The following is a 12,610-nucleotide window of genomic DNA, read 5'->3' on the forward strand; positions in this document are numbered from 1 at the left end:
ATTCTTATTGATTTTTTTTCTTACTGTGGTGAAATTATTATAGGTATGTTTGGGCAGGTACCCTCAGAACACCAGCCGCTGGGGGATATGTATAAATGTGTGATCCCGCACCATGGAAAGGAGGAGAGGTGAGCCCTCCCCTCTCCATAGCAATGCATTGGGTATGGGCCATAACACGGGGGAAAGATAGGACATGTTCTGTCTTTTTGCCATGTATGGAGCAGTATGGTGCCGCACGTGTGCTGCACCGTATCGCTCCGTGCTGCCATTGGCGACTATGGTGGATATATGTACGGCCGCAAGCTTGTGGCTGCACATACGTCCCCCATACGGTAGTGTGAATGCAGCCTAAGACTGGTGAGTTGTACTTTGTATCTCCTATTAATTGGTCTAATCTGCTGCACCACAATATTGAATTTCCTGGACTATTTTAGGCTATTTTCTGTCCAGTCACACCCCTTAGTTACAGAGGACACACCCCTATCTCGTATGAAAACTGCCTAAACCCTTCAATAAATGTTGCACACTGCATTTTTGTGGCAAATTACTCCAATGTTCTGGTGTAGACAGATTGATAGCACCTCCCCCCTTTCCAATGTGTGGGCTAAGGTTTAGTACATGAGAGATCTCTTCCTGATGTGATAATGTCATTTTTACCTTTATGTCTCTAGGCATGGACCACACCACTTGTACATCTCTTATGGAACATAACCACAGAGATGCAGAAACACCCGCTTTAACGGGGTTTTCCCACTAATTGAAGTCAGGCCCTATCCACAAGATTGATTATATTATGTTATTATATTATATATTATATTATTAATCTGATTATATGATAAGATTGATTGAAATTATTGTATTACTTCTGAGTTCCAAAACCATTATTGTATGCACTTGCCCTTCAATGTATATACTATAGCATTGTATATATTATTTGTCACATAATTTTACATTTTTATGTGTAATCCACTAGAGCTAGTGACTAGCTCTCAGTTGCAGATTTATGCTATTTGGATCCAGTATATAAATCAGAGAGTGCATATAAATCTAAGGTTCTTATCAAAGCCCAGTAGGGACTGTATAATAGCGTTGGGTACAGAATATCCTGACCACTAGGTGGCCCTATAGCATTAGTTCATCCTATAACACAAGTGCCTTTTCTATTTGTTTAGCCATTGCCAAACTCTTTCTATATTCAGAAATCTAGAGACACCATGTAAATAAAAGTTGCCAGCAAAATTAAATCATTAATGGCAACTTATTGTAAAAAGAAGCAGAAGCAAATACTGAGAATGGAGCGTATAACAAAACATCAATATCCAACATCCAAATGTATAGTCGGCACTTGAATATCCGGATCATCCTAGAATTATTATAATTCTGATCATAAATATATCCAAAATCGTCAGCTATGTTTCACAGATCATATTTTCATTACTTTTCTACCTGGTTTGGAATTATTTTGTGAATGTACAAATATTTTTAATATTAATCTTTTTTAAAAATTAAAAAAAACCCAGTGGATCATTAACATCAACTTTCATTTTGTACATCTATTGAAGCCCGTTGTGCAGTCATCAATGATATATTTTAAATTAATCAAAAAACATATCTAAAATAGTTATTCGACACCTCGTGAACATCCAGTGACTGGGATTATGGGAAACCTGCACTTGGCTGACATGTATGTGCTCCATGATTTTAGAGCATTGGCGCAACACATATACTGCCATATTGTACATGCTCAGCCATGGCCCTAGTATAAGATGTCGTGTCTCTTAATATTTGTGGGTTAAATAAAAAGGAGAGTTGTATTTACATTTTTTAATAAAATGAGATCAATACACACAATTGTTTGTTATCTTGAATTATGGGATAAAAACCCTTCCACAAGTGGATATTGGCCACAAGGATGAACAATATAATGACGCAATGGGCGTATACAGTATAACCAGATAACAATCGATGCAGTGTATACATAGATCTTATAGTAATGGGTTCATCATAATGCCCATGTTATTACTGTAATTGTCAGCCATCCTACAGTTCATGGTTTACATATCTAGGGCAGACTTGTTTTTCCTTGAACAGAGTAATCACATATAATATATATATTTTTATACAGTGATTTAATTCATACTGATTTCTTCTGTAATTGGTTTACAGTGTCTATAGGTGGTAGGATGCGCTAATACCAGCGGCTTACCTTCAAGATTTGGGGGCATGCTTCCAAGGGAAAAATTCCCTTCCTTCATATAAACCAACAATTCTTCTCCAGGCTCAATGTCTTTAATAACTTTATAGAAAAGCTGGAGTGAAAACACACAAAGAAAGGCAGAGTCAGTAGGTGCACGACATAAGCTTAATCCCTCATAAACTCCACATGTACAGTATTTCATTCTGTTCGCTTCAAATACATTAATTGCATATACATAGTCATATGCTGTGGACGTTTTTGGTATGGCATAAATTAGGTCCATAAAACAATATAAAACACAACTGGAAAATAAGAATAATTACATAGAATAAGCTTCATTCTTGCATTTTTATCGCATGCGTTGTTATGACCATAACATAAAACACCAATCTCGTGGTGGACCTGTAGGTTCTTCTCGCATGGGTTAAAGCAATATGTATAGCTTAAAATTGAGTGTTGAAATTTTTAATGGTTGGGTATACAAGTCAGAGAGATGTGTAGTGAGAAGGAATTCTGGCAAAGCTCGGCTTTGGGCGATATTCCAGTTATGGTGTTAACATAAAAAAAAAAATACCCACAGCACACCCACTGGATCTTACGGAGCGCAAGCAGATCTTTAACATTCAATGTGGGAACGGGGTCACCAAATGACTTCAATAATTTCTGTAAATAAATTGTGTTTAAATGTGACAGGGAAGTAATGTATCTGCAGGAAGATAGAGGGAAAACAAACAGGATTCTGGCAGTGACACAGTCATCAGAAGGACATTACAGCTCAGGATGAAGTGCTGCGATATGTGTTCCAATGGAATCTGTAGTGGTTTAGTGCATTTGCTCAGTGGCTTAAACTGTGGCAAATCAACTGAGACCCAGACGAGGCTTATAAAACCACTACAAATGATAGATTTTTTTTTTCTTACTCCCTCTGAGAAACTTTTTTTTCCCCCCAGATAAAATACTAAAAGACTATAGCATTAAACGATATAATAAAAAACATAAAAAGTCATTAAAAAAATTAGACTGTTCATCACTTTAGTAGTGAAAGAAACAATAACAATTAAATAATATAAAAACAAATAAATAAAACAAAAAAATCATTCGGATCCACTATCTGACCATACGTGAACACGTAACATTTTTCATTTAATTATTTTTATTCGCAATTAACATGTTAAAATTTGCAATCTTTTTTTTATCTCAATACGGACACGGCGATGAAAGTAGCATTGTAAGACATTGATATTTTTTTCTATATGGTGGGATATTTATTGGGCTTGCCAGCGCTGGATTTGCTGTATTTTATGTCTTAGTGGAATAATAAACTGATGTAATTAACACCTCTCACACCTGCTCCGATCATTTGTTAAAGTAACATTTTAAAGACAATGTTCTGCAGCACTTGAAACAGAAAAAAAAATCTGGTAACTGTAAACTGTCAACAACAGCGGGCCATGTAAAGGGTTAATTAAAATCTTCATAACGTTGCGAATGTCATCTGTTTCATAGATCTTTCAACCTCATACTTGAAAATGCTGTACAATAGTCCGACCAGGTGTGAAATTATAACCAAAGCATAGACTGTGCTGCAAATCATACAAACTGCGTCTAATGTACCTTTAAAAGGAATGGCTGCGGACACATTGTTAACCCCTTAAGTACAGGCCATAAGTGGAAACGCAATAAACACCACCACAGATATTACAGGCGACAAAATCATATTAATATTTTTTTCCCTTTTTCCATCTTTGAAACTGAAACGTTGTACTGAATTGATAGTATGAAATTTGGGTTCCAGCCACAATTTTCAACATCGGAAAAATTTTATATCCATTTGTGAGACTTGACCTCAGCGAGAACACGTGCTTAGAAAACTTTATATAGAGAGTTTGTAAAAAAAATAATAATAACAAGCTTCTTCTATTGCGCAAATAACAAGAAAACAAATAATTTTAACAATTGGAATTGATTTTTTTAAAGCTATACGGGCCTTTTTTCTCAATCTTGAGAGTTTTTGGTTAATATAGAAACGTGCATTAATAGTTTATGGAGGGGGATCATGTGTAAGTCTGGGGTTTCTCAAGCTGTGTAATGTGTTCCCCCAGGGGGATTGTAGCCAGACTCAAGGGGCTACTTCAGTCTGATAAATTTTCCTCAAAATAGCAGTTTACTCTATTAGCCAAGAATAGAATTTTCACTACAAAAACATTTAAGAATGATTTCCGGATGTTCGTTCATACTTAAGGAATATTTACAAGCGCTGAGTAGTGTATTATAGCGTCATTTAGGAACATTGTCAGGTACGGGATCATTTAATGTGACTGAAAGACTAACAATTAATAACCAAATAAAAATTGACGAATAAGAGGCAAACCTTAGGACATCATTAAAGCAACTAAGAGAAAAAGTAAAGCCTTTGCTTGAACACAAGACATTTTACATTGACTGATTCTCAAACCTCCTCACAACCCTATGAACAACTGGATCTCATAGACACAATGAGGGTTTTATTAAGGTACAATTATCCAATTAATAAATTATATTTTCCAAGCACAACACTCTTTTACTTATTAGCTGATTTTACTTTTTGATTATTTTCACATTTTTGGAAACTCAACCTAAAACTAAGCCCAATTTTCAGGCTCAACGGAATTTTTTTTCCTTGACAAAAACTAATGTTTAAATTGTTGCTCTTTATAAGTTATTGGTATAATTTCAAAGACTATTCTATACATACATAGACCAAGAAGTGTAACGGAGAGACCTGTCATATGTCCGCTGTTTTAAAACATATTATAAGGGACATGTATTACATTTTTTATTTCCAATTTAGCACCTGAATTTTTCTACATTTTCTTGTCATTATTTTAGAATTTATGAAAATCATTAAATCTTATCCAATAGAGTTTGTCATCTGTTATACTCCCCATTGATTGTTGTTTTGTTTTGTTTTTTTTAGAAAAAATGCAAAAGCTCTGAATTGCAAAGGAAAGAGACAAAAATGTCATAAATCTTGGCATCATGTCTTGTAAAATATAAAGATATAACTACAGCTCAAACGCATACACTCATGGTTTCTAGTAGGGTATATTCACATACATAAACCAGTCCAGCAACATTTATAGATTATGATATAGTCAAGAGCCACTTGCTGATTAAAATGCTTATATGACCTATTTGGATGGGGGTCAAATCATTCAGCTCTCCCCTCTGCACTACAGTGGGACACGTTCCTAAAATGTCTCTGCTCCTGTTTAATTGATGCATAAGATTTCATCTCCAACAAATAATGTAACGTAACACTGTATAAAATCCAATCTCAGAAAAAATTGCATATACATCTAAAATCCACCTGACGGCCACAATTATTATTATATTAATCTTAGCAACAATAACAATGACATTGTTTTTATTTCATTTCCAATTCTTTTCTCGGAATCTACTGAACTCTAGAAAGACTTAGAGTGTTCTATTTATTTCCAAATTAATTACAGATCCAGTTTGCGCTGCTTAAATATTTACATATGGAACCGTATTAAACAACCTTTAATACAATTAGGATAAAAGTAAAATGACATGTTTTATATGGTAACCCTTTGCAGGCCAATGGATTATCTTTTTGTAATTAACCCTTGCGTAAAACAAGAAAAATACAAAACATATAAAAATAATACATTATTATAAAGACATTTTAAATATGCCAACAGTAGTGTACAGTTCATTGTAACGTTAAGCAGTACAGCTGTATGTTGACCATATAACAATATAACAATATTTTTTTTACAAATAGCAGTCCACAAAAAAGAAAATAAACAATAAAAAATACAGGATCATCCATACATAAAAAAACAACGCTAATGTATTTCTCAGCTAAATACAGATTTGCACGTTTTTGTTTTCTTAAAGAAAGACTACACTATTTCCAAAGCATGTTATTTACTGAGGATATGACATGGGCCTGCAGCTGTGTCCACTAGGGGGCGCTCTCTACTCATGCATTATTCCCAGGTCCATGCTAAAAGGCTACAGAAGAGACCTTCTACTTTCCAGCACGCTCATTTTTAACCATAGCTATTCAATACAACTTCGGGGTTTTCTCTTTTTTTTTTTTTTACAAATCTTGTGACAAAAATAAATGAACAACTAGCAGACGAGAAAATAACAAGTGAAATAAAAATAAATGAAATTTATGAAGACAATAATAACAGATTACGGGGGACAAGGTGTCCTCATTGCCAAGCAACGTGGAAAGTGTTTTGAAAGTCAATGTTGCAACTTTCCCCCAAGTTCGAGCAGGGGAAAACAAGACAGACAGAAAAGGCAACAAAATGTTAAAAAAAGTGACAGAACAAACACAAAAACACATCTAACCTTTTTCCTTTGTGTAAGGTGCACCAGTTCAGAGACCTGACTAGTGTCAAGGGCTTTCCAGTCAGCTATTATTGCAGAGTCTGTTGAGTTCGTTGCAAACACCATCCTTCATGCATTAGTGACACACACAAGGCACAGTGTGTGTGTGTGTCTGTAAATGTGTGTATGTGTGTGTGTGTGTGTGTGCCAGGCCTGAAGATAGTCCCTGAACTATCCTACCCTTTTGCATCATCACTTTATCTCTCTGAGGTGGGGTTTCATTGCAGATTATCCTACTCTCTCAATGGTCTGAGATCCAAGGCTCAGACACTCCCCCTAATCTCATCTCTCCAGAGACCCTGCCTACATTATGTCTGTATCAGAGGCTACAACAAGCTGCAAATCAAGAGAGGAAAGAGAGTTTTTTTTTTCTTCCTTTCAAACACAATCCAAGTTTTCAAACTGTTGATGCATTTTTACATTCTTGTGCAAACTAGAGAGAATTTCTTTCTGGGTCTGCCCTGCGATGGCTAGCCAGGAGATAATGCTTTTTACACCTTTCTTTTTTATTTTACATTCTAAATAGAAATGTTTAATAAACTATAAAAAAAAAAAAAAAAATGTAAAAATATATATACATTTTAAACCGGAAAAAAAGACAAAAATATTTGCATTCCGTGAATGCAGGAAATTACTTATTAGAGGATTATGGTGAATGAAAATAATTGCATTTACATGTTTTATTTCGGGTAATTATGATAAAATTGCAACTATAGAAAAACAATATCTATCAACACATTTAGATACATCTATCTACAGCCATGAACATCATACATATTTCTATGTAGGTCGTAACTTAATGTAATGACTTGTGGCACATTTGTAATGTGTCAATAAAGTGATATGAGCTTTTGCATTATCCAGAATATTATAGGGAATTGTATGTCATCATAATGTTTATAAAATAACATAAACAAGTATAAACCACAGCGATATATTTATGGCTAGAAATACACGTATTAGTACACATGTTTTTCTAGCTTTCTTCTCCTGTAAAGTCTTATCTTTCTACCATTAGACATGTGAAACATTAAACGGTGTGTAAATATCTACAATATACATAAGAATACGTTGAAACTGCATCTTTAGTTAATATAATTTGGTGGTTTCTGGGATATGGTAGCCAAGAGTGAAAGAAGCGAAATGCATTATTTTATTGGCCTAATATAACTTCATTCAATTCAGTGTAGTGATAAAGAGATTGGAAATAGCGTTCTGTTATCTACAGATTTCCCGTTTCACCTGTCATCTGTACAAACAAAGGAAAGGCTTTAAATGTTAATTGATTATTTAGAAAATGTCTGAAATTGTCCCATATGTTTACCCAAGCACTTTCCAGAATCCGTTTTTTCTGTAACCCAGTACAGCAAAACTAATGCCTAGTTGTGTTTCACAGAGGTAGATTATGACTCCTTGGGTGAAGCAATAAACTCGCCTCTCTGCAAACAGCCGACACTTAGCCACCGGGATGGGTGAAAATGGGGGTGGGGTTGCTACAAAAATTGCACCTTATGTCACAATTTAATTTGGAAATGATGAGTAAATACTAACCGTAAAAATTGATGGGGATGATCTATCAAATTATTTGCTTTCCTTTGTCTTTATTTTTGGTGGCTTATTTTTGGCGCAGTGATGGATTTGGGGTTTTTCTGACCCACTCTCTGTGAACTGCTCTGCATCTGCGTTATCCTGTGTTGTGCCTTATTTAACACTAGAATCCAGATGTTAAATTTCTTAAATTGTCACCGACGATCAAAACAGTTGCGCAAAAAAAAACTCCACTCCATTGCTGCCATATTGTGCTAAGATTGCATGGGTTGCCCAAAAACATTTTTTATCTACAAAGCAAGATTTAAAACTTGCTAAGGTAAACTAAATATACCCAAACTCTGGATAAAATGGCACAAGGTTCCACAATAAAGATAAATCCCCCCTCCCCTTATTTTTACATTGTTAGAATGAATGGATTGAATAATAAGTCAAAGAATAGGGGAGAAATATATTATCAAAATGGATGTTTAAAGTATGGTACCATTTAAATGTATGCAAAAAAATTAAAACAAGCATACATATTTTTTATGGAACACAAAACAAAAATGAATACAAATAAAATAAAAATACTACCCTCTCCTTATAAGAAATTACGTTAAGCCCTTAATTTGATCTTCTTGATGTTTTAAATTTCAGATATCTCAACCCAGTGGATTTCTCCAAATTATCACACCAAAAACTACATACTTTTTTAATATAATATATTATATATGATATATTTGTAATAAAATGAAACTATAATAAGTTGGGCTCAGTTCACACCTGAGTGTTCCCCCATTTCATTATGAAATAGCAGAAAAAATAGCGCAGCAGCCATTTCTTTTTCCTGCTTTTATATTTGAGTTGTAACGGAAGGGAACCTTCTGTGTCGGGAAGTTAGTAGGGAATGGAAATAACTTTCCTGTTCACCTTCTTTTCTTAGTTCTCATCCTAAAATAGAAATTAAATGGAAACCCGAGACGCAGGTGTGAACTGAGCTTTAGTGTGTTGGTGAGAGGCCTCCTTGGTCCCAAAATAATTATGGCCACATAAGGGCCCAGTTTACGTATTGTAGTTTCACCTAGTGAAAAGCATGGTGAAATAGTTATGTAATGATCATTGCATTTTTATATAGTTAGATTTTTACATTATGATTAATTTGCAGAATTTGCACACAATGATTTGTATACATTGTCACAAAAAGGTTCAAAATCTATTGCAGATATTCTGCAGGCCTCTAGACAGAATTTACACCAGCAAGTGAACATAGATATTAAATTGCTCATAACAAAAGCCTCACTTCCTTCCAGCCCATGTAGCAAGGGGTCCAGACATTTGGGCACGGGACTGACCCGTTCCTCCATCCCAGCTCTGAATAGTGAGAGGAAGAGGTGGAGGCTGCTCCCAGGGACCTGATGTTCTTTCCTTTGTTTTAATTACAAGAAACAAAAATGTATATTTTCTTCAGGGCTGATGAAGAAAGCTTGTGCTGGACGGTGTAACAATCCCTTGCATTGTTTTTTCCTAGCAATGTAAGTGTAAGTTATTTGTATTGTCTGCTGGGCCAAAGGAGCCATTGTAGAGGAATGACTTCACAGGAGCTATTGTAAATATGATTATGATCTTGGCGCTCGCACTATCAACTGGTGTATTTACTGCCCCATGATGCAAGTTATAATTTGCTAACTTCCGTATTAACTCTTTTATGCACAAATTAAGATAGACTATAAGTCTGTAATTTCTCCTGGGATATTTTACTGGCTAGCAGATGAAACAACCATATTTAGGTAGCTGATGTCCACAGTACACGTCTTGTAAAAAGATAAGGTGGGGGCTAATCTAAAAGTTGAATGAAACTTTGCATTTTGTCTATAAAATGGTTCCTCTTGTATTGTAGAAGTGATGGATTCTGTTGGGCAAAAGTACTGCAAAATCTAATCTTTCATTATGTGTGTAAAATCATAAAAACAATGGAGGGAATTTATCCTTACAATTTGTCTTTGATTTGTTTGTCTATGTTCAATTCCATATTTGTTTTATCTGAACTCATCCCGTGCGTCTATGTATGTTGTTGTATTTTTTTTTTGTCTCATAATATTGTTTTTTTGAAGGTTTGTTGCAAAATGTTCTTTTTTTTAGAACTCATATCCCGCTAATAAGCAATGGTCTTGATAAACTTGTTAGCAGTTTTCATCCCATTTCTACACTGGGGGGGGGGGGGTCACTGTAGTCATTTTGCGGAAAAACATGCGCCTAAATGAAATTTTGTGTCAAACCAAAAAATCATTAATTCAGTTCATGATTGTGAAAACTGTTCCATGCTAATAATGAATTTGGTGCATTTTAACAAGAATCAGCAATGTCCTATATCTTTTTGGTACAATGGAAAGATGCAAAACAGTATTTGTACCACAACTGTGCCAAAACAACGTCCAACATGGACAAAAAACAAAATGATAAATTCCCCCCAATTTATTTTAGAAACAGTGGATGGTTTTTGACACCCTTTTTTGTGTCACCTTGACAGAGTAACACATGGTGGAGCTTCTCTATTATACCTAATAGGAAATATGGAAAATATGGAAAAGGGCTCCACCATTGGGACAAAAGCACAACAATGGCAATGAAAACATCATACATGTGGGAGATGTATGCAGCATATAAGATATAAAGCAATGTAAAATGTGGGCAAAGATATGTAATTTCATTTTCCTCTACCCCAATGCAATAACATCTACCTATCACTCGTAAAACAAAAGAAATAAAAAAAAACAAACCCCTGCTTTCTTAGATATCAAGTCCTGGGGTATTCGCCCACTTGGGCTCTCAGATGAAAAGGTTTCACAGAATGTGATATACTTGTGCTTTATTGACATATATAGCCCCTGGGTCAAACACACATATTGCTATTATACTGACCAATGGATCAACCTCATCCCTAGGGATCAATTGATCACCTTGATAGGGATTGGACATGACATGAAATGAGCTCTGACTTTTCTTAGTATGGAGAGTCAAGGTCAGGTCAGATGATTTTCACCTTTCCTAATTTTTTCCCATTAGGTACAAAGTGTATGTTCCTAAGGATGAAATGAAAGCTTATCTCATATAAGGCTTATACAGAAGTCATGTGATGCACCTACATGTACCCCTAGAAACTGACAAGTGAAATCTGATTAGTAAATTTGGGGTTTTTCTATAACCCAGACACCCCTTTTGTCATTGCCCAGGTAATTGGGTTGCTGCTCATACAAGCTGGCACTCTGCATTAGATTTATTCACAACTAGAAAATGTGTGAACTTCATACAGTAAAAGTGAAAGCACAGGTTAGTGACAAGTGGCCGCAAGGGTGAGTAAGTGCTTGGTAAAGCTGACTTTATACAATGCATCCTGTACTGTGGGAACGTTTGTAGATAACTTCCTGACTACTGTTTTACATATTCTTGTTCTTTTAAATAGTATATTTTATTGCAGCAAAATTCTCATATATTTATCTTACATACAATTATCAGTGCAGAAATATCTCTCTAAGGCTGGGGCCAGATATTGACCAAGGGCGTGAATCCCAAATAAAAACAAAAAACGCTTTGTGCTGCAGGTGTTAAGGTATAAATCTGCCGTGGTGCTACATTTATTGCTACCGACCCTTCTTCCTGGGAATTTTTATGATGTTTATGACGGATCAAAATGTTTCTGTTTATGCTTTGTGAATAAAGAACTTCATCTTCTTCACATTGAAGAAGACTTTTTCCTTGGATTGATAAGATCGGGTCCATGGAAACAGGACCACGAGGCTGCATGAACCCACCAATAATGACTTTGAACAGATGAGAAGTGCTGTCTATTTCCTTCCTAATGAATGACCTAGCCTTATATTGGCTGGGGTCACACAAACCCCATTGATCAGGTTCTGGCAGCATCCCTGGCCAGCAATACTAACACCAATAATGGAGGTGCATGGCAAGCTTCAATCTCCATGCACTTGCAACTCAACTCCGATTAAAGTGATGGACAAGTTATTAAAGAGGCAGCTTATTTAAATATGACAGATTCCATATATTAACCCATATTAACCAACAAAAAAAAGTGTTTGGAAAAAAAGAATAAAAAAGGGGAAAAAGACACTAAACACCTTCAAGATGGATGTATACTGCAGGAATCTTTACAAAATCCAGACATGAGCATGAGGAACTATAATGGTGTAGTTTTCCTAGTATATATACATCACTGTATAATTGGCATTGTTATATGGACACCACATTGTATTGCTCTGTGTGGTATGTTATTGGTACTTTTTATGAAGGTATATAGCAATGATTAGCATTGTTATACTGTATGGACACCACATTATATGGCTCTGTGTGGTATGGTTATAGGTGCTCTCTATGATGGTATAGAGCACCGATTGCCCTTGTTATATGGACATCAGATCTTATGGCTCCATCTGGTATGGTTATAGGTACTCTCTATGATGG

The 12,610-nt window shown here is 35.3% G+C and overlaps 1 protein-coding gene across 8 annotated transcripts in view; it reads right to left on the bottom strand.

Moving 5' to 3' along the window:
- Positions 1–12,610, bottom strand: part of PRDM16 (PR/SET domain 16) — a 397,365-nt gene that overhangs the window by 34,356 nt on the left and 350,399 nt on the right. For 7 of the 8 annotated variants that reach the window (XM_072156321.1, XM_072156320.1, XM_072156319.1 and 4 more), the window contains exon 5: positions 2,207–2,309. In XM_072156321.1, the coding sequence (XP_072012422.1) occupies positions 2,207–2,309 (103 nt within the window). Of the gene's footprint in view, positions 1–2,206; positions 2,310–6,565; positions 6,846–12,610 lie in introns of those variants that run through there. The other variant, XM_072156324.1, reaches the window with a different exon arrangement.

Source organism: Engystomops pustulosus, chromosome 6 (assembly GCF_040894005.1).
Source record: "Engystomops pustulosus chromosome 6, aEngPut4.maternal, whole genome shotgun sequence".
Classification (NCBI taxonomy): domain Eukaryota; kingdom Metazoa; phylum Chordata; class Amphibia; order Anura; family Leptodactylidae; genus Engystomops; species Engystomops pustulosus.